The following is a 24,478-nucleotide window of genomic DNA, read 5'->3' as shown; positions in this document are numbered from 1 at the left end:
TTACTTTTTGAGGAATAAAATTCATGTTTATGTCATTTTTTGACAATAAATACGACGTTACACCCAAGGACTTTTGACACATTTTAGTACTACACAATTTCATTAAAAATAACAATTGAGTATACCCTTTCTTTATGAACTGTTCTCCAAGGAAGAGCCATAAAAGTGTTTTAAAGTACCTCTAAACATAGTTTTACACACAAATAATTGGGTCGTGGCTCTCCCTCAAAAAAACCAAGGAAGTGGAAGGCCAAAAAATCAATTAAGAATTGATGATTTTATCCTTATCTTTAAAAACAGATGTTCTGATTCTGGTGTTTTAATTGACAACGTCCAACTATCGAAATTATTGCGCGTAGTTTCTTTCTACGTTATTAAAAATGGGTGGGTTAGATGGGAAGTCGGTGTCCGAGTAGATCGAAGTTACGATAGCTCAAGTGGTAGAGCAGCGGCGTGTTTAGCCGAAGGTCGTGGGTTCGAATCCCGCTCGTGACACTGACTTTTTTTATCTCAATCAATAACTTAAATAAAGATTAATTAATTGAAAGAAGTTATTTGGTCAATTAGACCACGAAATATAATGGAGTTAATTTTAATGTTTAACTTGAGACCAAATAAACGGTAGTTTTACATTGTTTTTTGTTCACTAATTTCGTGGTCCACTTGACCAATTAATATATTACAATTAATTAAGGTTTTTAGTTGAGATAAAAAAGTCAATGGCACGAGCGGGATTCGAACCCACGATCTTCGGCTTGATACGCCGCTGCTCTACCATTGAATTGTTTTTTGTTCTTACGTTATTGAATGGAATGAAAATTGTATTTTCTATATCTCGAAAAGAAACTGGATCTGGCTGGTTAAAATGAACCGATGGATGTTATGGACCTCTTACCTATCAAAACTTCGAGCTTCGGCTGCTTTTAAACTTCCGTTTCCAATAACGCCGAAAATCAAACCGAAGTTTTTATTATAGCTTCATCCTAAACGAACGAAACCAAACAAAAATGTACACCTAAACAGTGTATGTCTACTAACTGCAATCGTTAACGGTGACGATTTTTCTAAATAGGGATTATAAATTTTTTGAAAACTCAAATAATTTTTGAAAACGAATCGAGAGGCTTTTAGAAGAGGATTTCTTTTTAATACAAAAATGAGTTTAACATTTTTATGAGAGCTTTCAAGATATTAACATAAATTAAATTAAAAGAACTTCCAACAGAACCATGAAACTTACCCATCAGTAAAATTACTGAATGGAAAAGTTTTATATTAATTAGTTTCAGAATGTTTCAGGATGAGGAGAACCGGTGAAATAATGGGATTCGTTTGTATCCTTCGTAAATTAATTAAATCAGTATTAAATTGGATATATTAAAAAACCATGTACCAATCAATGTTGCCGAATTAAGAGTACTGAGAAAAATCAATAAATAATTTTAATAACACTTACCGTGAGTCGTGACGAAATGAGCACATATTAAAGCCAGCTTTATTAAAACGAATCGTAGCTCCGTCATTTTGATCTAAAACAGAAAAAACAACATGTCAGCTAAATGGGAAATAATAACATTGATGTATGAAAAGTTTGTTACAGCATTAATCAAATGACATTCATGAACAGTCGAACAAAATGTTAAAACGTACTAATGATTATTAAACAGCAATTGACCCTCAGTGGTGGGGCATGGAATTAGAAGACACGCATGAGCCTAGACGACCAATCTGCAAGACCATCATATCTCGATGAATATCACGATTTAACAGCAATTAATTAAGCAAGATATAATAATCCCCTTATCAAAATGATTCACGGGACAACTAAGGGTAATTGATCATTCTCCAAATGCTCATACAACCTCGAACCTATGAATAGTAACCTGCAAATTGAAAGCCTTGGTTAAAAAGAAGAAATAGAACATTCTTTATTGTTCTATTAAACTTAGTGATTGACCCCGAATCTACTCTGCGAGCTGTCTTGACTCATTGTGAATAAGGTGTTGCACATTAGAATTTTCAGCGTCTTTTTAATGCTGTCTGATACAGGAATCAACCTGGATGGAGGAACCTGATGGCATCTGGAACTCTTGATATACTGACAGCTGAAAGATGGGCATAAAAGGGCCTAAAACTATGAGAACCACATGGCCATCGGACTCACCACAACTACCTTAAAGCAGAATTTCTACCCGTTCTCGCTTCGGCGGTACATATACTAAAATCGTAGCGATACAGAGAAGATTAGCATGACATCTGCACAAGGATGACTTCCATGTGTATGGGTGTATGGGTATAAAAGGGTTTAACTATGAGAACCACATGGCCATCGGACTAACCACAACCACCTTAAAGGAGAATTGCTACTGTTTTCGCTTCGGCGGTACATATACTAAAATTGGAACGATGCAATGAAGATTAGCTTGGCCTCTGCGCAAGGATGACTCGCATGTGCATGGGCATAAAAGGGCTTAACTATGAGAACCACATTCCATCGGACTCACCACAACCACCTTAACGGAGAATTGCCAACCATATAAACAAATGTGAAATAAATAACAAACATTACAAGAATGCAACAATAATACGATCTGATAGGATCTAAAGGCTCCCCAAGCGAGATCAACACAAATACTAATCTGTCAATATGAAGTGTCATAAGAGAATTTCAGACAAATAAGCAGCAGACATACTAGTTAAAAATAACTCATGAACACAAGGCCCACATCCATTAGCTGTAGCCATGTAAAAAGAAAGAACTGAAATCGTGAGTAACTAAAGAACACACCAAATATTGGCAACATATTCCGGGCATGAGAAAAGCAAAAAGACTACTCGCAAAAACAACCCAACTGGAAATAAAGGGACAAAAGAAAGAAACCTACATATGACAGCTATATTTACCAGTAAAAAACTATTTTAAAAAAAGGGATTAAAAACAGAGAACCAATTTCAGCTATGTCTACAACATACAAACCGAGCATAACTACTGCCCTGTAATAATCAGTAAAAGGCAGAGACCTTGATATCCATTCCCCTGAGAGGAATTCTGTACTTCATCAAATAAACGAAAATCTTCCAGGAAATCCAGTACTATCGATCACAATAGATAAAATTTTAAGTGCTAAAAGGTGAAACCCTTTCGACTACTGAATGGAGGTAAAATGATAATTAGACTCATTGTTGCTCAAAATTGAGAGTGTGTGCGTGAATCTATATGTCCCAGGCTTGCTTTCATGTCAGGAAGAACAATTAAGTGTACAGTTTATTGAGGATATGTCTGGAGGACCTCTGGAACAAACTTTGATAACGCTTCGAAATCTTAAAACAGTACTTGAGGCTTGTATCTGTTGGCCGGGACGTAATCGGTTAAGTTTATGGGGCCTTGGGATCGTGGTTTTGAAGTTTTCCATTTTAACGGAAAAGTAAGTAGTTCTTTGGACAGCATTACATAACTATGTTAGCAAGAGGATTGATTTTTTAGGGACGAACAGAAGGCTTTTTAGAGTTTATAAAGTCATATCAAAATTGTTAGGTTATGTTATTCACAATTCTAAAGTTCTTAAAAATATATTTGCAATTCAAAAGATAATCTGTTCCACAATTCGCTGTCGTTTAGAGTATACTTGTCCTATCTGGTCTCCCCATAAAAAAATGTCGTTGTACAAACTTCATAAAATAGAAAAGTAAATTTACTTCATTTGCATAACAGAACAAAGATTTCTTGTAGGTGAAGAACATGAAACTTCTCTTGTAGATCGACATCACCTCCTCTGCTCTAGAGAAGAAAGAGAATTGCTTGGGTGCGTTCCTAGATGTAATTCTCGGAAATCAGACGGATACAAGTAGACGTCCGACAAGGGAGCATTCTTGGTCCCACACTTTTATAATTTATACTGCTGACCTACTTATACACCCTCATGCCATCATCACCACCTACGCGGATGATTACGAATTTTGTCTTCTATCCAAGCTACCTCCAAATCCAAAAACACTTTGAGATTATCTAAGGCTGATGAAAAAAGTGTAAGATAAGACTGAATGAAGAAAAATGTACTCAGTGTACGTTCACTTTGAAGAAAAAAACAATCCTACCCTTCATTAAACATCAACAACAAAACCATTCAAATCAAATACTTAGGACTTTACCTAAACAGCAGACTGACGTGGAATCCCCTCAAAAGACTTAAGAGACAACTTAACATAAAACTTGGGCTACTACGAAGAGCTTTAGAAACGAAATCCGTGTTGACATCACAACACTAAACTAATTTTTGTAACACTTTTTATTAGGTTTCATGGTCCGCTTGACCAAATAAATTCTATTCAATTAATTAAGGTTTTGGTTGAAATAAAAATGGCAAAAAGGAGGGGTTGAGATGGGAAGTTAGTGTCCGAGTGGATCGAAGTCACGATAGCTCAAGTGGCGGCGTATTTAGCCGAAGGTCGTGGGTTCGAATCCCGCTTGTGACACTGACTTTTTTATCTTAACCAAAACCTTAATTATTTGAAAAACTTTGAGAAAACTTTTCTACGACCGATTTGAACGCTCAGAGTGGAACTGTTGGGTTCTGCCAAGTCAACATCCAGTGCATCCAATCCTTCCAATCAATAGTCCTCAGGCAAATTGTCACAACGCCTTACTACATCACAAACCTCACTATCTACCACGACTTCAACATTCCTTTTGTGGACGAACTTTGACGTTCTCGATTCCCAAAGGTTGCAGACTAACCCCTGGATTCATCCTAACCCTATCGCTCGAACCCCCCCACGTAGCCTTAATCGTCGATAACCTCGAGACCTCAGGCCCTCTAATTCCTCACGCCTGAGTGCCAAAATTGGATGGTTTCTTATGTACCTTCCGGATGCAGGAGCTGGCAATAAAGTTAGTAACATGTATATTTTCTTTTTATTATATGGTAGTGCAAATAAGATGTTTATTGTTTCATTTTTGATAATTGGGCTCATGCACGTATGTTTTGAATGAATAAAATCATCCTTTTATGAAAATTATCTACCAAATAACAAGATTTGTACGATTTAACTAAAAATATGAAAATATTTTTTAAATTGGTTTTATCAATGGAAAACAAATCACTGGTTGAACGCTAGAAAATAATCGCTTGCGTCATGGTCTTATTTATTAACCATAGTGATATCTGCGGTTGCTAATATTCTTTCTGTTTCACATGACATACGTCAAGTTAAGTAATATTTAGAAGGTAATAAATAGAATACGAAGAAAATGCACATGCAAGGGAGAGAGGCAGGTAATATCACTTTACTCTCGACTCTACTAGTCATAAATGCTGTTTCATAAATATTTGAACAGTTTTGGGAAGACTCCATAAAGTGGTCTCGTCAATTTGTCCTTTAAAGGGAAATGGGAGGTGCACATCCACGGACCTCATGACTCATATTTACTTTTCCCGCTCGGCTGACTTTATCGCTTTTGACAAAATAAATAATACCGGATCGGTAAACATGAAAGTCCGGTTGGATTAGCATACACCTGAGCGTCAGAAGTAAAATAAATTTCTCTGGATTTGTTCCGACGAATATTGTATCACTTTGAGGTTTCCCCATTTTTCAACTCCAAGTTTTAAAAAGAATAGTTTTAAGTTAGTGTTTTAAGTCTTTAACGCGCGATATTATCTACAGCACTTTGTTCTGTTTTTTCTCCAATGAATCCTTTTCCAAAGTTAAAAGAAGCTCGGGGATAAAAAACGTGATCTATCGCAATTCTTCGTCGTCAAGTAGTTTATTCGTTTTACAATAAATAATTAAACGTTGATTCATTAATAGTATCGCAGAGAAAACAACAAAATTTTAAGGAAAAAACTACCACAATTCTTTTGAACTAACTTTTCTTTTATTGGGCATGTCTCGTATCTTTCTCTAAACTTTTATATATAACATTTACGACGGCTGAACATTTTCACAAAAGACGGGGAACTTGGAAGCTTTATTCGATTTACTTTAAATTTGTAAGAGTTGCACCCAGTGGATCTAAAGCTATTAGTTTTAAATGTTGTAAAAGAATGAAGAAACCGCTGGGCTCGGAAAAATAGAAATAGTCCTGCCAAATTGTGATAGGCTAAGAAAGACCCTCGTCCACGGTGAACGGATCGAAAACGGAGTCCATAATGACTAGACTACGTATAGGTCAGACAAGAATAACGCACGGGCACCTTCTGGCAGGAGAGCGACGCGTAAGTGCCCGTTATGCAAGGATAAAATAACAATCGAGCATATTTTTAACTATAAAATTCGTGAACTATACAGGCAATATTTTGGTGCAAACTCAGATCTGTGTAGTCCTGAGTCACGACGGCGGGCACAGATACTTGTGTTCCGGTACCTCAGGACTATAGTGTTTTAGTTAGAGTGAATGTAATTTATTAGCGTGAAAGGAAGGGGTCGCTTAACCCCGGCCCTAAAAATATCGATTATCGAGTAATCTGGGGTGAGCGTGTGACGTCTAGTAAGTAAAAGTAAGTTATTAGCGAGAATGGGGTGGGTTCAACGCCGCTCCAAGGAATATCGCATACTCTGGGGTGAGTGTGGGACGTCTAGGGAGTAAAAATATGTACGTCCACATGCCTTTCCCTCCACATCAACAAAAAAACCTTTCAAATCACTTACTTAGCACTTTAGCTAGACAGCAGACTGACGCGGAATCCCCACACAAGACTTAAAAGACAACTTAACATAAGACTTGGGCAACAACGAAGATCTCGAGGAACGACATTCGTTTGACAATCGACTAACCTTTTATAAAACCTTTCTGCGACCGATTTGAACATACAGACTGGTACTGTTGGGTTCTACCAAGTCATCCAACAGCCAGTGCAGCCAATCCTTCCATTCAAAAGTCATCAGGCAAATACATACCAGGAAGGGTAAACTTAACCCCGTCCCGAGGAATATTGATTATCGAGTACTCTGGGGTGAGCGTGTGACGTCTAGGGAGTAAAAGTAAGTTATTAGCGAGAATGGAGTGTTCAACCCCGCCGCGAGGAATATCGAGTACTCTGGGGTCAACCCCGCCACGGGGAGTATCGAGTACTCTGGAGAGAGTGTGTGACGTCTGGAGAGTAAAATAAGTTATTAGCGAGAATGTAGTGGGTTCAACCTCGCCCCGAGTAATATTGAATATTCTGGGGTGGGCGTGCGACGTCTAGGGATTAAAAGTAAGTTATTAGCGAGAATAGAGAGGGTTCAACCCCACCCCGAGGAATATCGAGTAATCTGGGAGGGGGAGTGAATGTGACGAGACTTCTATGTTTGCGGTGATGTATAAATACGTATTTATGTTTTATTCTGTAATCGACGTAGCAGTGAATCTGTAATTAACCAGATCGTGACGTTCAAATAGCTGCACTTAAAACAAAATACGCGTTAAAAACCAGAAGAGCAGAGCGCCAGCGATGACCTCAGCTGTTTGTCATAAAATTCCTACATTATATTTAGTAAGAATACATTTGGAATTCGTAAATCTAAGCTGATGAAGATACTTTGATGTTTTGATTCGCGTGTTTTGTAACTTGATATACCAAAAATGACGGAAAATGAACTAAATGCTCTGATTTTCCGTAACACGTACCCCCTGGTTGATGGTTTATCCCCCAAAAAAATTCCAAACACCTACGAAATACGTGTTTATAATGATAATTCGGCAAATTTACATAGTTCTTCCAACCCGATGAAACAATTCACGTAAAGAAATAGTCAAAATTGCCGTAATTGACCTGGCCCAGAAGGGGGACAAAAAAAAGGAAACCTATTCCGATCCTTTTAAACAACACTCGACCGAACGTGTCACGAATTACGGGATAAAATCCGCCTGCTGGAGTGCGAAATTGGCCACCCCCTTTATCCCCTTATTATCCGGACATGTTTCGTACAGGTTTTCAAACATTTGGACACCTTATTACAACACTTGCACCGTAGAAGTTATATTTACTGCATAAAAAAATGTTAGAAGACGGCAATTATTTTTTTTCGTAGAGGATTGAAAGAAGGAACTATTGGATTTAGTGTCGCATATATTTTCGTAACATTGTAAAAAACATGAAAAATGCCCCTGGAAATGCTAACTTAACACTCAGAACAAAAATCTTGCGAATAAAGTATTCATTTATATCACCATACTAACCAATCATTAGTGCTTGCTTATTTCATCTTTCCCGAAAATAGAAAATCCATGACAATTTCTAAACCTAATAAAGATCACACCTTGCCTATCGCCCAATATCATTTCTTAGTAACCTTTCAAAAAATGCAGAGAAATACTGCAAAGCATTAGACACGTTTTATGTGAAAATGGCACTATTATGCTTTGCCAATTTGGCTGGCCAGAGTGGATATGATTCTCCATAATATTAATGAAAAAAATCATGGATGGTACTTAACGTAGAGCAACCGTTTGGCTATGTTTGGCAAATAAAGGTCTCATATTTAAACTCATGACATATCAATTTTCTAACTACGTAACCAACAGATTAATGGCGTAAGTTCAACTTTAAGAAGTATAATATATGGGGTCTTTCAAGGGTCTGTTCTTGGACCAATCTTATTTAACTTTTTTTTATAAAGGCGATCAACCGCTGGGGGTCATGTCCGCCTTGAATATTAGTTAGGCTTTTAACTCGTAAAAATTGAAATAGTTTGTCAATATTTTCTTTTAGAATTCCTAATATTTGATTTATTGAATATGATATATTTAAGGTTCTTTTGCTGTTATTATAGTTAGAGAAGTCTATTAGTAAATGTTTTATAGTTAGGATTTCCTCAGTTTTGACACTTGGGTGGTTGGTCTCGTGGCATCAAATAACCACGAGTAAGACGGGTATGGCCAATTCTTAATCTTGGTAACACCGTTTCTTCAAATCTAGATTGTCTAATTGATGATTTCCAAGTACTAACACTACTTTTATTTCTTTTAGCTTGTTGTCCGTAACGTCGTTCCACATTTGTTGTCAGGATAACCAAATTTTTGTTTTAATAACACTTTCTACGACTTCTTGTGGCACCAATGTTATTGGTAAACCACTCCTGATGGCCTCTGTTACAGCTAGTTTGTTTCCTGCTATTTGACAATGGGTAGGTATCTATATAAAGAACACTTCAGTTCCTATTGAGTGAAGATGAGTGAGAGAAAAAAGTATGTCTGGAATAGGTTTATCAGTAAATTAATTTTTTATTAATAAAAGTGCTGGCAGTGAATCGGTGCATATGGGTATTTTATCGTATGATGGTACTATTATGTTTAGACATTTGCATATATATAACTGCTACATAAATTTGGGAGTGAGAATGTATTTCCTACTGTCAGAAACCACACTGGCTCCTGTTCCTGAAGGGGATTTAGACTAGTCTGTATAGCAAAAAGCCGTGTGTGGTAGTTTGTTTAATACCTGTAAGAATTCTTTGGTGTATAGGCATATTTTGGGAGTCGGAAATACCCAGGGTGGTATCTGATTTATGCTATATTTCAAAATAGGGGGTTGAGTAACGCCGTGATTATGTAAACTAACAGAGGCACGGATTGCATGTTTAATTTTATAGTTATTAATTGTTTCATTGTATGTAATGGGTTGTTGCGGAACAATTCGAGCAAAGGGTAGGAATATGAGGATAAAATTTTAAGGTAGAATTTTAGGTCAAAAATTGCATCTCCGACATTCCAAATCAGTCTCGCCAGCTTCAACGAGCAAGCTTAATATCTTTACAAACGACCTTTGCAAGCTAAAAACTACAACTGTACTAAATTTGCAGATGATACTACCTCTAGCTTCTTATAGGGTTGATTCTACCTGCAGAGGATTATCAGTAACCATAGATAGGTGTTTTAAATATTTTGAAAAATGGCGAATCAGAATTAATTTTAGCAAGACTGGCCTATTTACTCGACGTGGAGCACATTCGATACGATGGACTAAAAATGTTAAATATCTTGGAATGCATCTGGATTACAGACATCATTTTAGTTACCATGTTGAAAAAAAAATGCTCAAAAGCAAGAATCATATTAAGGAGCCTTTACCCGTTCTCTTTAATAAGAGTTCAATAAAAAAGCAAAAATAAAAACTTATCTATTAACTGTACATACGCCCATTAAGAACTTACGGTGCTCCCAATTAGGGAAATATGTCTAAATCCAATTTTGCTAAGCTCCAGGAAGCCCGAAATGCTGCTCTAAAAATTATTGGTGGGTTTCCACGTCGGGCACCGAAAGACTACATTCATGTAACTCTAAACACAGCTTAACAACCCACAAAGAGCAACTGTTAATTTTATAATTCATGCATAAATAACCCATTTGTATCAAAAATATTTTTATTTATAGTAGGGAAGACTGGCGCAAATACAAGCATGAAAGATTTAATATTCTTATTGTCTCATTTATTGAACCCATAAACCTGCATATAATTTTGGGTTTAAAACCTTTTTTGGGGTGGTTAGAGATGGATTAGGGTCTGAATACAATTATATAAACAAATACTCTAAGTCAAAAATTATATGCAATAAAATTCGTGCGTATTTTCATAACTTCTAATTTTCTTTTCTGTTATTATTTAATTAATTCTGATGAAAAAAATAATTTGGGACAACGCGTCAGAGCAGTTAAAGTTTATAAAGAAGAAATAATAATGAAACAGAAAACTTTTAGGGGGCAAAACCGTACTAACACCGCTGGAAAAACCCTTCAAGTTTTAAAAAGTTACCTTCTGAACGGAAAACATCTGAAACGATGCCACTCACAAAAGGCCGAGGCTAGAGATGAAATTATTCAACACGAAGTTTCCGTCAAGAAGAATGTAAGACAACTAGTGAAAGAAATACATCCTATTCGCTTCAGCTCGATCCGATTCGGCGATGCTCGTCTATCACCGGCTTTTTATGCTATCTCATTAATTTAAAAAGTATGATTCACCGAGGAGAAGTGCAACAATTGATAATATAACGATAATAAAACAAATTTTAATTTTTAAAAATCTACGGCGCACTATATCCAATTGCATCGTCTTTTAACAGACTGATTGACTGTCTAGTTTAAAAAAATTACATTTCAGTCAGTAATAATTTTTCTGCAATTGGGATCAATTGTTACAGATGGTGTTGAATTAATTTCCATTTACCAATCTTAACGAAATACAGGGTGTTCGGCTATTCGGCAGTAGATTCTGCAATCAAAATAGAACCAAAAAGTCCTAATTAACTATGTCCGGATTCTCAGCAGTCTCGGAGTTATTTCACTTTTTCTGATTTTTTAAGATTTCACGACCTTACTTTCAATAAACAATGATAACTCCAAAACTAATTGGTTCTGGACAAATTCGTTGATTCCATTGAAAATTTCCAATAAGATGTGATCGATACTAAACTTATCAACATTGGTGAAATAAGCGAGAACTTTGAAAATTTGTTTTTTAAGGTTGAAAAACTTACTATGGTGATTCTAAACTACTATTTTCAAACCTAGAGACCAGCAAATTTCAGAAAACGTTCTCCATGTGATATCCTAGTGGTGTAATTCTTTTTTAATTACTTTTTTCAAAGATGAAGAAAAATAAAAAAGAAAGGAAAGGAAAAAACTGTGGTTGACGGATTGGTAAGGTGGAAAGATAAAAAAATCAGGGTACACTTGCACTATTTCGGTTTCTAACCCATATTAAAAAGTTTAATAAATTCATCCAAAAGTTTTTTATCAATTTTTTTAAAATTTTTCCACCTAACCAATCCGTCAACCACAGTTTTTTCTATTTCTTTCTTATTTTTCTTCATCTTTGAAAAAAGTAATTGAAAAAACAATTACACCACTGAAAAGGATATTACATGGAGTACGTTTTCTGAAACTTGCTGGTCTCTAGGTTTGGAAATAGTAGTTTAGAATCACCATAGTAAGTTTCTCAACTTTGAAAAAAAATTTTGTTTTCAAAGTTCTAGATACTAAAACGCTTATTTCACCAATGTTGACAAGTTTAGTATCGATCACATCTTATTGGAAATTTAACGTAGTTTTCAACGGTATCAACGGATTTGTCCAAAACCTTTTCGTTTTGGCGTTACCGTTGTTTATTTGAAGCAAAGTGGTAAAATGAAAAAAAAACAGAATTTTTAAAAAAATCAATAAAAACAAAATTTCCGTAAGTTTTTTATTGATTTTTTTTAAATCTGTCCACCTTACCAATCCGCCAACCAGTTTTTCCTTTCTTTTCTTTCTTATTTTTCTTCATCTTTGAAAAAAGTAATTACACCACGAAAAAGGATATTACATGGAGTACGTTTTCTATCCTGGTCTATAGGTTTGGAAATAGTAGTTTAGAATCATCATGTTTTTCAACTTTGAAAAAAAAAACATTTCAAATTTCAGGAAACTTACTCCATTTAATATTCTTTTTAGTGGTGTAATTTATTTTTTAATTACTTTTTTCAAAGATGAAGAAAAATAAGAAAGAAAGCAAAGGAAAAAACTGTGGTTGACGGATTGGTAAGGTGGACAGATTAAAAAAAATCAATAAAAAACTTAAGGAAATTTTGTTTTAATTGATTTTTTTTATTGATAGAAGAAAGGAAAAAACCGTGGCTGACGGATTGGTAAGTTGGAAATTTAAAAAAAAAATTAAGGAAATGTTGAATGAATTTATTAAAACGTTTTTAATTTGGGTTCGAAACCGAAATAGTTCAACTGTTTACTTATTTACCAACACGACTGCAACTTAATTATAATAGATTAAAAAATTAATGTATTATTATTCTCCGGAATAAAAGAGTTTAAGATTCAAAACGTTTTTAGTCCATTCATTCAAAATTTCCTTACGTTTTTTATTTCTTATTATCATTAATCTTTCCACCTTATCAATCCTTCAACCACGGTTTTTTTTCCGTCATCAATTTCTTCATCTTTGAAATAAGTAATTAAAAAAACAATTGCATCACTAGAAAGGATATTAAATGGAATACGTTTTCTGAGATTTGCTGGTCTCTAGGTTTGAAAATAGTAGTTTAGAACCATCATAGTAAGTTTTTCAACTTTGAAAAAAAAAATATTTTTCAATGTTCTTGCTACTAAAATGCTTATTTCACCAATGTTGACTAGTTTAGTATCGATCACATCTTATTGGAAATTTAACGTAATTTTCAATGGTCTCAACGAATTTGTCCAAAACCTTTTAGTTTTGGAGTTATAATTGTTTATTTGAAGCAAGGTCGTGAAATCTTAAAAAATCATAAAAAGTAAAATAACTCCGAAACTGTTGAGTTTAGAGATCATCCCTAATAAGATTTATTGATTGATTTCATGTACATAACATGTAATGTAAGTCGTCATGAAATCAGAAAAGACCCGTTTATCGCATCGGTGTAGAATAATTTTCAAATTCCACTCCAAACAAGCCTCAGTTGAGCTGATTGTCTCGACTCGACGGGCGCCGAAGTTAAGAAATTCTTCAAACCCAATAACGACATTGTTTTAAAACCGTTTTACTCCATGAGACACGATGTTGAACGGGGAGTGACGACAGCATTATTCAAATACTGTTGAGATAAGAACCCTTCAAGGAAAACAGTTCCAACATACAAGAGCATTGTCACGAAAGAATGACAATGAATGTCCTTAAACATTACATCAGTTCTGAATATCATAAAAGTTAATATTGAGCCATTATTTTATAATTAAGCATTGATTTAATCGGTAGAGCATTCACGTATCAAGAGCACTATCGCAAGGTAGTGGTCGGAAGGCTGAGACTCGTTCGAAGGGTCATCCTCATTCTTTTATAGATAGGCCATGCAAAATTGACACTTTAAAAATCCAAAATGAGCGATGAATGTACGGAAAAAGGTTGATGCAGAATTATGTTGACGATGAGTGCTATAAAGACCTAGAAAATATTGTTATTTGATTCTAGATGATAGAGGCTCAGCCGCGGTTACTTCCGTCCATGACAAGTTCTCCGCCGACCCCGACCATCGACATTGTGCTCTTTCTGTCCGGCATGCAGAGGTTAATCGAACTAATTGAAGGGTGCAATTCCTTGACCACATATAGAGAGCGCGCAGGAATATTACCCGATTTAAACACTGTGCTTAAACACAGCAGCGAGTATTTCGGTCCCTGTTCCGATTCTAGGAGGAAACGGGGTTGTTCTGTTATATATATAGTAATAATAGTTGTGTAAACCGAGCTTGTATCGAGAGTGAATGTATTTATTAGCGTGAATGTGTGATGTGAGAGGGTCGGTGCGGAATATCGAGTACCCATGAACCCTCAATTAGGTTAGGTGTATAATATGTGTAAAAGGTGATGGCGGAATATCGACTTCATCGATCCTCAATTCGTTTAGTTGTTTAATATGTGTAAAAGTTGTGTTGAGAGTGAATGTATTTATTAGCGTAAATGTGTGATGTGAGAGGTACGATGGGGGAATATCGAGTACCCCAGCGACCCACAAATAGGTTAGTTGTATTATATGTGTATAGGGTGATGGAGGAATATCGAGCACTCCATCATCATAATTGATTAATGGTGAGTAAAAAGGAATGAATGTATTTAAGAATGAACGTGAGTCTGCGCCGGGACTGCCAACACATCTCGTGTCTGCCGGCAATTTACTGTAAATAGCAAAAGCTGTAATTGCCGGTGGACTACAAGAACCCATTCTGCTCAATTCATGTTTGTATGTATGAGCGGATTTGAGCCTGTAGAAATCCAAATCATTGTGCTCTTGTTGGAAACATACTGCGAACGGGACGGTCTAGGCAAAACGGTGGTTGTTGTCTGCGTACCGGGACACATAAGTTTGGAGGGTAAAGAAAAGCGGACGACAGGGCTAAGGCTGGGACGTATTAACAAAACATGATTAAAAGAAAGTGCCGGGTCGAGAGAGAAGCTCTCGCGTATCAAGAGAACTGCTGATAGATGGCCCTCAGAGGTAGGATCATCCTCACGTTATCAAGAATAAACCATGCGAGGTTGACACATGGACACTTACTTTTGGGCCAAACGTATGTGTTCGGTATGTTGAGAAAGGTTGTGTCCATTTGTACACCTCATTGAAGGGTGGAATTCTTTGTTCCTCCTGCATAGAAAGCACGTAAGAAAGCCACCAGATATGAGAATTGTGTTTGAGCTCGGAAGCAAGCACACTACTCCTTGCTCCTATTTTTGGAGTAATTTTTTTATAGCATATAGTACAGATAGTTTTTGCAGCGTGTATTGAGAATAGATGCATTTATTAGCGTGAATGTACACTGCGCGAGGCCCGTCGGCGTGGTTATATAGTAAGCATTTTGGGCGACTAGTATTAATAAAGCACTAGAAAATATGTTTACATCTTTTATTCGATTCGAGACGGTGGTACCCCTGTTACTGCTGTCCGTGACAGGGTACTCTGTCCACCCTCTCGCTGTAAACCATGAACGTCTCGGCAAAACGGTAATTTTCGTGTAAACATGCATTAAAAATGTTTTTCTGAATCTGACTCGTAGAAGAAGGGTCATCCTCACCTGATTAATGATAGGCCACGCGAGGTTGGCACAGGACACTTACTTTTGGCCCAAAGCCCGCATATGTGGAGGAAGATTGCTCGATTGTCCTACCTAATTCAAGGTTGCAACACCATACAGAGAGCGTGTAGGAATGTCACCCAATATGGAATGATAATGGCAGGAAGTATCTGGCTCCCTGTTCCGCTTTTGAGGAAACAGGGTTGTTTTAAATACAGTAATGATAGTTTTGTGTCCCTAGCGTGTTGAGAGTGATTGTATTTATTGGCGTGAATGTAGTGTGAGAGGGCCGATGGCGGAATACTAAGCACTACTAGGTTAGTATGTAATAAGTGTAAAGGTTGATATAATCGTGTATTCCACTACCCTAAATGGAGAATGGCAAGTAAATAGGAAAGAGTGTGCAGATTTGAGCTTATATAAATCAGTAATCAGTATATTATTATTATTGTTATTATTAAAAGTAATATTATCAGTAATATATTTTGATAAACTATACTTAATTTCAAATTATACATGTTGTATTTTATGTGTTCATGGTGTGGTCTGAATTTCTTAAAATTTGTAGCCACAGTGATGAACTCATTCCGACCATGAAATCACGGTTTGAATCATCTATGAAGCAATCCTTTCGGAATGAACCGCACCAATATAAACAGGAAACCGTACAACGGTTGACATTCAGTCTGGTTTATTCATCCTTGGAAGTGGACGGCATTTATTATAACATTTATAACGAATCGAAATAAGATTTCGAGGTAGAAAAGTAGAATGACGCCAAAGGGAGAAAAAACAACAGATAAACACCGCTACTGGGAAATGAAAAGCGGGAAATTTGATATTTAAATCAGCCGTTCTTCAATAGGGTATAGCATTACCATTTATTTGCCATTCAACTGTTCAACTCGTCTCTCACAAAACTGTATTAGGCAACAAAATATATTTAACATGCATACAGGGTAAACCCGATATCAAGCATAATGGAACGTAATGCCAAAACGTTGAAGGAGAAAGGAAATTTTTAAGTTTGAAAAATATAGAATTGTGTATTTTCCAGTTAAATTGAAAAGTGATTAGTGAGCTTTGCCTCTATTGTAAGCTCTATGACCGATTTTGTTGTAACCTTAAAATGTGAACTCAGCGAGGTGTTGAACCTGTAGTTATTTCCGAACATTGTTCGTCTGACAGCCAGGTTTCGGCTTGTTACCGGCTTCAGCAGTCGGTTTTAACCAAAATTATTGAATGGCCAAACTGAAGATAGTGAGAAGCCGAAAATCATCCGACAGGCAAAACAGCGAGGGTTCTCAGATGCTCCGAAACAACTTTAACTTACACTGATTTTTCGTACAATACATTACATTACTGCAGTTATTCGAATAATCCAAATTATGTTTAATCCGAACACTTTTCCAACGTTGAAATATCTTTCAGTTTGCAAAATATAATCCAGTGAAATTTAAAATATATTAACAGCAAGTTATTGTGGCTTTGCTCACTCCAAACTTAACTGTCGATTTTGCTGCACGTTAACGGATAACAAATTGTGAGGTCTGGGAGGTGATGAACGATGAATGAATGTTGAATGATGATGAATGTAAATGATGAATGTGAATGATGAAGGTTTGGTCCTTTCCTAACGTTTTGGCCTGAGAGAAGCGTCTTGTCAATATCTTTAAAGTTAGCTTTTCACCGTACAGTTATTAAAACCTGAAGATGGCGAGGACAAGCCAAAACCGCGAGGATAGGCAGACCAAAATGATCCGAAAAACTTCACCTCCAATTTCTCCTCTTGTCCAGCTTTTGTAATACTTCCAGCTTATTTTTCAAAATGGTGGATCACCTGAAACGGTGTTTTTATACATTCATTCCTTAATAAAAAGGAATCAAGTTTCAGTCCGTGAAAAAGAATAATTTCATTTTGAAAAATATAGTGGTTGTTTTTCTTGTATTTCTCAGTTAATTTAAAATCAAAATACTGGGTGATTCACAAATTAAGCGCGAAACTCATTGAGATGATTCTTCAGCTTATTCGCAACAAAAAAATCCTATACATTTTTTAAAAAATTCTCAATAGTTTCTGAGATATTTATAAATTAATTTTTTTCTCCAAAACGCCGTTATTTAGGTTAAAATTGTCATAACATTTTTGCTCTTTAAGGTATAGCAAATTTGATAGCACCATTAGAAAGGGAAATAAATTTCCCATTAGATATTAGTGATAAATAACTTTTTAAAATTATATCTTTAAACATTTCATTTTGTGTTTAATCATGAAACAATCCAGTTTTGTCATTTCAGCTAAAGTTTTAATCTGCATTTAAATCTGATCAATTGTCAACCATCCACTATCCAAAGGAAGACATACTTCTTCATGTAATAAGCTTGAAAACCAAGTGTTTTTTTTCTTAGGATAAAACGATCGTCAGTGGAAAAACGTGTTTGGATGAGAAAATCATGATCAAAGGTGGCAAATGCTTTTATTTTTCTTTATTCTTATTGATAATAAAAAAATTACTCTTCAAAATAAAATAACGTCCCGTTTTTAAGAAAAATACAAAATTAGTGGGAAAAATTGACAAGAAGAATAAAATTCGCCATGGTGAACGAATTTTTTCCACTATTCTTTTTTTTTTCTTAAAAACGGGACGTTATTTTATTTTGAAAAGTAATTTTTTTTATTGTAAATCAATATGAATAAAGGAAAATAAAAGCATTCGTTATCTTTTGATCATGATTTTCTCATCCAAACCCCTTTTTTGCACTGACGATCATTTTATCCTAAGAAAAAAAGCACATGGTTTTCAAGCTTATTACATGAAGAAGTTTTTCTTACATGGATAGCTCATAGTTGACAATTGCTCAGGTTTAAATGCAGATTAAAACTCTAGCTGAAATGACAACAACTGGATTTGCTACACCTTAAAAAGCAAAAAATTTATGACAGTTTCAACTTATAAAAACGGCGTGTGGAAGAAACAATAAATTTATAAATATCTCCGAAACTATTGAGAATTTTTAAAAAAATGTATAGAATATTTTTCGAGAGACAATTTTTCGCGCATAGTTTGTGAATCACCTTGTATAGACCGGCAGTTATTGTCGCTTATAATCTTTACTGGCGATTTTGCTGCACTTTAGCCGTTAAGTTGTGAAGTTTGGGAGGAGATGAACCTGCAGTTTTGGTCCTTACCGAACGTTTTGGCCTGTCAGACTGGCCTTAAATTTTAACCAAAATTAATTTTAAAATCCTGTAGTTGACGACAAGCAAAAAAAAAGAGCAAAACAACGATAGATGAAAATTGACTAGAAATTATTTAACTACGCCACCACGGGTGCCGCAACGGTTGAAGCGTTGACACGGCGCTCATCACTGTAAGCTAAAGGTCCCGGGTTCGAATCCAGCGGCCCTACACTCGAACCCGACATACATATATATGGGCTTTTTTTCAAAAACACCGGCACCCTGATGGTCCGTCCATATAACTTCATAGTTGAAATACCCTCGTTAAAAACTTCTGCTGTTGCAAACCCTCGTAAAAAAAATCGCCATCACCTTTGTCCAGTGTTTTCAAAACTTTCATGCTTATTTATCAAAGGGCATGTATATGTACCATCTGATCGCGTAAATCTATACATTTATACATTAATTAATCAGACCATGTACAGCTTGTTTCTATATTATTCATGATCGATAATTATCAGTGGTTGTTTATGTTTACCGATAATTCTAACTGATAAATTGCATTGTGATTGCGCTATGTTAAACGGCAAGTGTTTTTGATTGAGAATATTTCTGCTGTATATTAACTAAAAACAAAAAAAAACTGTTTAAATAATTTTGTATTGACCCGGAAATGAAGCAGCCGTGCTAGGGCGAATATAGTGGGTGGGGTGACAAGTCTCATATCTCACTGCAACAATTTTTCCCGCTTCACAAACGAAATAAAAAATATATTTCCCGTATAATATAAAATATATATGAGGGTTTGAGTCGTCTTCGACTTTCGACTAAATTTTTATGCATTCAGATGCATTCGTCTGCAGTTTTTTCTCGGCCGCATTTGGTCGTTGGGCAGTATTTCATCGTATTGACCGTTCCGGTTTTCAACGAGCCTGGGAAATATTTTCCATAAATTCACCTTTATTCGGGGCTTTGACAAACAGATTAACTTTTTTTTTATCTCCGTTAGAAAATGGGAGTAAATCCGGTCTGAGGAATTTCAGTCGATCCGTATCAAAAGAGAAGTATCGATAAGTCTGACGTGGCCAAGTTTCAGTAAATGTGAAAATACACTCTGAGGTCGGCGAGCGTTACAGCTATCTCTCGAGTGGTATACGGTGGATTATTTCCGATTAAAGCTTAAGTTGTCCAACTTCCTGAAGGTTGTTTGTCTTCCAGAGAAAAACCTTCTCTAGACTTTTCAAAGCACATCTGGAACAACCTCTTCACGATAAACCGCGCGGATCTTTCTCCCTTTGACTAGTATTTTACGAATTAAAACAGTAAGAAGAAGAACGGGACTTTTTGTTTCCTTAACTACAAGTCGATAAAAGTAAGAGGAAGTGATTAATTAATATGTTACTTAATCATTGTATCAAACTGTGCATGAAAAATTTAAAGACCTAACGTCGGGTAAGGAATAATCCGACTTTATTTTCTTATAATCCCAATATAAGAAAAATCGCTTGACGTGACAGTCTCTCATTAACAAAATTAAGTAATCTCTTTTAAACAACTTTTTCCAGAAAAACTTTCTATTATAACGTTTAATTAATAAATTTTCCGATTGAATAGATTTGTTTTCCAAGTCATCTACTTTGACATTAAAAAATGAATGTCCGATTCGTTTCGCCAAGGTTTTATGTATTCAGCAAATCGTTAAGGCCTTGTAATAGGTCCGTGTATATGAAAAATTTATGAAAACATCCCCAATAGAGAGGTTTTACCTTCCAAGGACTTAAAATATCAAAAGGTTGTTTGAAAGAGTAACAATCAGGGCGTACAACACAAACATGAAACATGGATATATTGACCTGTCATTACGAGTAGATTAAATATTCCAATTGGTGTTTTTGATGTTTCGATGGCTCTTTAATATTATAATCGCATATTTTCAATATTCAAGAGTTCGCCGTGGGTCATTTGTACCAATACTCCGTTAAAAAAAACATAATTCAAAAATTATTAACTTATAATTACTTGACTAATGATAAACGTATAATAACAAATAAATTGTTAAAATTATCTATGACCTCACATGCCCAATTAGTAGCCGAGATAAGCTGATGGATTGGAGAGCTTTATACGAGGGGGGATTTTTCCCGTCTGTTAATATGTCAATCTTGTGCCCCAATTCGACATCGGCCTGACAATATACAGAATTTGCCCTTTTTGGACAAGGTTTGAAGCCCTCGGTTATAAAACAATTGTACGGTTAATGAGGTTAGTGCAAAATGACATTTCTTCCCAATGTTGGACTTAATCGATTGAAATTTCAATCACGATTAACGATTAATTTAACATGAAACTATTAACGATTCCAAACATTAATGGTTAACGTACACTGAGGCAAAAAGTGGTCTCCCTTAATATATTTAATTACCACTTAGTCAATCCTCCATTAATTACTTTACAATATTTGGACCGTTTTAAACAATTAGAGGTAAGTAAAACACAGATAAAATGTCGCACATGTGTTTACAATTGAATTTTGTAATTAAATCTTGGACTAGTAAATATTTTCTTTATTGGTTTTTATGTAAATCTTCTGGCGTTCCAGTGGTTTTTCTCTGATAGCCAGGCAGCTCTCAAAGCCTTGGGCTCATGCGAGGCGAAGGCAAAGTGTTTGGACGGAAGTCAGCGACACTAATGACCTGACCCTGGCATGGGTCCCTGGACATTCGGGGCATAGTGGCAACGAAAAGGTTGACATGGCCAAAAAGGGAGCCAACATGGACTCTCTGGGCCCATAACCCTACTGCAGCCTAGCAGCCTGCCACAAAAGAGGATCTTAAAATTGATCCTTAATCCTGGTGGAGCAATACCACAGGTATGAGGCATGCGGAGAGATTCATAGAAGGACCATTCGCAAAACTTACAAAGGAATTAATGGAAGGCAACCGCAACGGAACCAGGATTCTGGTTGGAGTCCAAAGCACTGCCACTTAAGAAAGCACATGCACCGGACAGGAGTACAGTCAGAAGAAAACAGTGCAGATACTGCCAGGAAGAGGAGGAGAACGCAGAACGTATTTTATGTTTCTGTGAAGGTCTATATAGGTGCAGGTTCATGCAACTAGGAACTACAAGCACGATCCTACACCAAGGAACCGCTCTCAAAGCTATGGAGGCTGGTTAATAACCTGAAGCTGGCCAATAAGTTATAAATAACAGGGAAGCACAATAGATTTATGCAGATCGAGGTGCAGTAGGCCTTGTGGCCGCCTCTTTTAAACCTATCCCTATCCAGTGGTTTCATTTTTATAAGTTGCACTATTTTTAAGTTGCATTTTTTTTATTGATGCTTTTACCTGAACCAGATTCAGCTAAAATCATAGGATTGTTGGAAGATGGAACAAGTCAAGCGTACATGACCAGGGTGTTAAACATTACCAGAACAACTTCTGGGGGTTAGGGTCTTCCATCGCAATCAAGATACTGGAGGTTACTCAAGAAGGCATATATCAGGTCGCCATCGTGTCACATCTCAGAGAAATGATCGTTTTATTGTTTCGAATGTACTGCATAATCGACATTCTACCGATTTTGAGATAAGGAACGAAGTTAGAAATGTTATTGTTGTTGTTATACGCTCAGGCTTTCATAAGCTGAATTGCGAGAGGGGTCCAGAACTTCTGACAAGACAGAGAAGAAGCATTTATATGGAAGATCGCACAAACTTGATCTTCAGCGAGGGGTCCCTAACAGCAGCGTGATACTTTGATATGTTGTCAGAAGTAGTTGTTCCTTATATGCCACAAACTGGATGTTTTATTTTTAAGCATAATGCCAGGCCCCACACAGCTAGGATCATTGATGACTAATTTGGACAGGCTTCAATTCAATGTTGGGGTGGCCAGCATGCAGTCCTGACTTAAACCCTATCGTACATCTTTGGGAAGAGTTGTCAAAGAGGGTGAAAATTTGCCCAGTGATACCAGAGAATTTACCCGAATTGAGAATGGCGCTGTTGGAGGGGTAGAAAATATTCCATAGCAAAACGTTCAAAACCTCATAAAATCGATGCCACGTCGAAGGCAAACAGTGATCAACGCAAGAGAGAAGAAAATACTTCCTACTGAATATTTTCTTCATTGTTTCCATAGCAACATTTTTAGTAAAATTATTTTGCTCAGTTTATTTTTTTAATTTAGCTATATAGTTTTATTTAAAAATATCCAGTAAACAACAAAAGATAAAATTTATAACGATTACAAGTATTTACAAAAAAAAAGACGGACCTTTTTGCTTTTCAGTGTACATATTGTGATTAAACATTGAAAATGTAAATCGATAACCTAGATTGTGATTAACCAGTTTCATGGTTAATCAAGCATACGATTGATTAAATTAATCTGTAATCGTTAATTATTAACCTATTTAATCTAGATTCACGATTGCCATTCGAGTTAGAATAAAAACATTAATCGTTAATCAGTTTACCATTAATTATTAAATGTTATTCGTCGGTTGGTCGGACTTTGCACAACTCTGCCCAATACTAGGCTAAAGTATTACACAAAGCAACTTCGTCCAATACCTGTCATCGCATAAAATACAGAAAAACAACTTAATACTCCTCACTGAAACAGAATAATTTAGTAAACGTTATAAAACCCTACCGTCCCGACTTTAATTCAAAACATTTTGATTTATCGTTACAAACGATAAAATGAGATTATCAGGTGGACTGTTAAAACGAAAAGAGTGAAAAAAAAATCAATAGTTCAACATGTGGGTAAAGCAAACTTCCTGTTGGGATTAGTTTGCCTCTGGTAAGATTGGAAAATAGAAATGAATTCAAGGAATGCAATATAAAGGATTGATCATTAAAAGGCGACTACCTTCGTCATGCTGTAATGAATTTGCATGGAACCAACATGAGAGAAGCTTTATATTACATTATTGTTATTTCATCAGGTTGCTTTTCATATAAATCAAACACGCAAAGCTGAAATAATGTGGAAAACTGACGGTACCACGACTCACTAAGCAAATATCAAGCTTCTTTAGGGAGATTTTTTTTTAAAGATTATTTGAAGGTCGTGAGATGCGGTCTGGTTTGACGTAGGTTTTAGAAAAACATTTTCTTTATCGTGCCAACGTTTCGATCTTTATTGACATCATCTTCAGGGCTCAAAGTTTTTTTTCTATGTAGATGTGTCATTCTACTGTGTCGTGTTGAGAGTGCCCTCAAGACACAGAAGAATGTCACATCTACATGAAAAACAAACACTTTTAACCCTGAAGATGATCTCAATAACGTTCGAAACGATGGCATGATAAAGAAAATATTTTTCTAAAACCTACGTCACACCCGACCGCATCTCACAATCCCCAAATAATCATTAACTAACGGTCACTAAACTCCACACACTTTTTTTATTTATTTTTTTTTATTTTTTTTATTTTTTATTTATTTTTTTTTTTATATTTTTTTAGTTTGTAATACATTACTAATACCATCAATTCGATAACATGTAACAATAACTATTAGGGAATTAGAAGTAAATGGACAAAAAAGGCATAATTTGCTGATCATAAATGGAAAAAGCCGTGCCATGAGAAAAAATCGCAGACAAAATGGTGGCGTGAGTAGTATTTAACGCGAGAATTAGTTTGGAATATACTAGCGGTAAATTTTGGCAAATAAACGGAAAATTAAAAACAAAAGCGCAGAAAATCCAATGATGACAATGTTACCTGTTTAACACCTGTGTCATCATGTATTTCACTGTCATT

At 35.8% G+C, this 24,478-nt stretch overlaps 1 protein-coding gene and 3 non-coding genes across 6 annotated transcripts in view; 3 read left to right on the top strand and 1 right to left on the bottom strand.

Moving 5' to 3' along the window:
- Positions 1 to 24,478, bottom strand: part of LOC106669393 — a 130,100-nt gene that overhangs the window by 79,892 nt on the left and 25,730 nt on the right. The window contains exons 1-2 of one of the 3 annotated variants that reach the window (XM_014398856.2): positions 10,734 to 10,840; positions 1,457 to 1,529 (exon numbers count right to left, since the gene is read on the bottom strand). In XM_014398856.2, the coding sequence (XP_014254342.1) occupies positions 1,457 to 1,529; positions 10,734 to 10,751 (91 nt within the window). In that variant the 5' untranslated portion in view covers positions 10,752 to 10,840. Of the gene's footprint in view, positions 1 to 1,456; positions 1,530 to 1,598; positions 1,633 to 10,733; positions 10,841 to 24,478 lie in introns of those variants that run through there. The other 2 variants (XM_024224583.1, XM_014398864.2) reach the window with 2 other exon arrangements.
- Positions 423 to 495, top strand: Trnan-guu. Its single transcript has one exon. It is a non-coding gene; the product is annotated as a tRNA-Asn (tRNA).
- Positions 2,195 to 2,301, top strand: LOC112126147. Its single transcript, XR_002909799.1, has one exon. It is a non-coding gene; the product is annotated as a U6 spliceosomal RNA (small nuclear RNA).
- Positions 2,371 to 2,475, top strand: LOC112126148. Its single transcript, XR_002909800.1, has one exon. It is a non-coding gene; the product is annotated as a U6 spliceosomal RNA (small nuclear RNA).

Source organism: Cimex lectularius, unplaced genomic scaffold (genome assembly GCF_000648675.2).
Source record: "Cimex lectularius strain Harlan isolate CLEC.00 unplaced genomic scaffold, Clec_2.1 scaffold46, whole genome shotgun sequence".
In the NCBI taxonomy this organism is placed as follows: domain Eukaryota; kingdom Metazoa; phylum Arthropoda; class Insecta; order Hemiptera; family Cimicidae; genus Cimex; species Cimex lectularius.
This window is presented reverse-complemented; position numbering and strand designations above follow the sequence as displayed.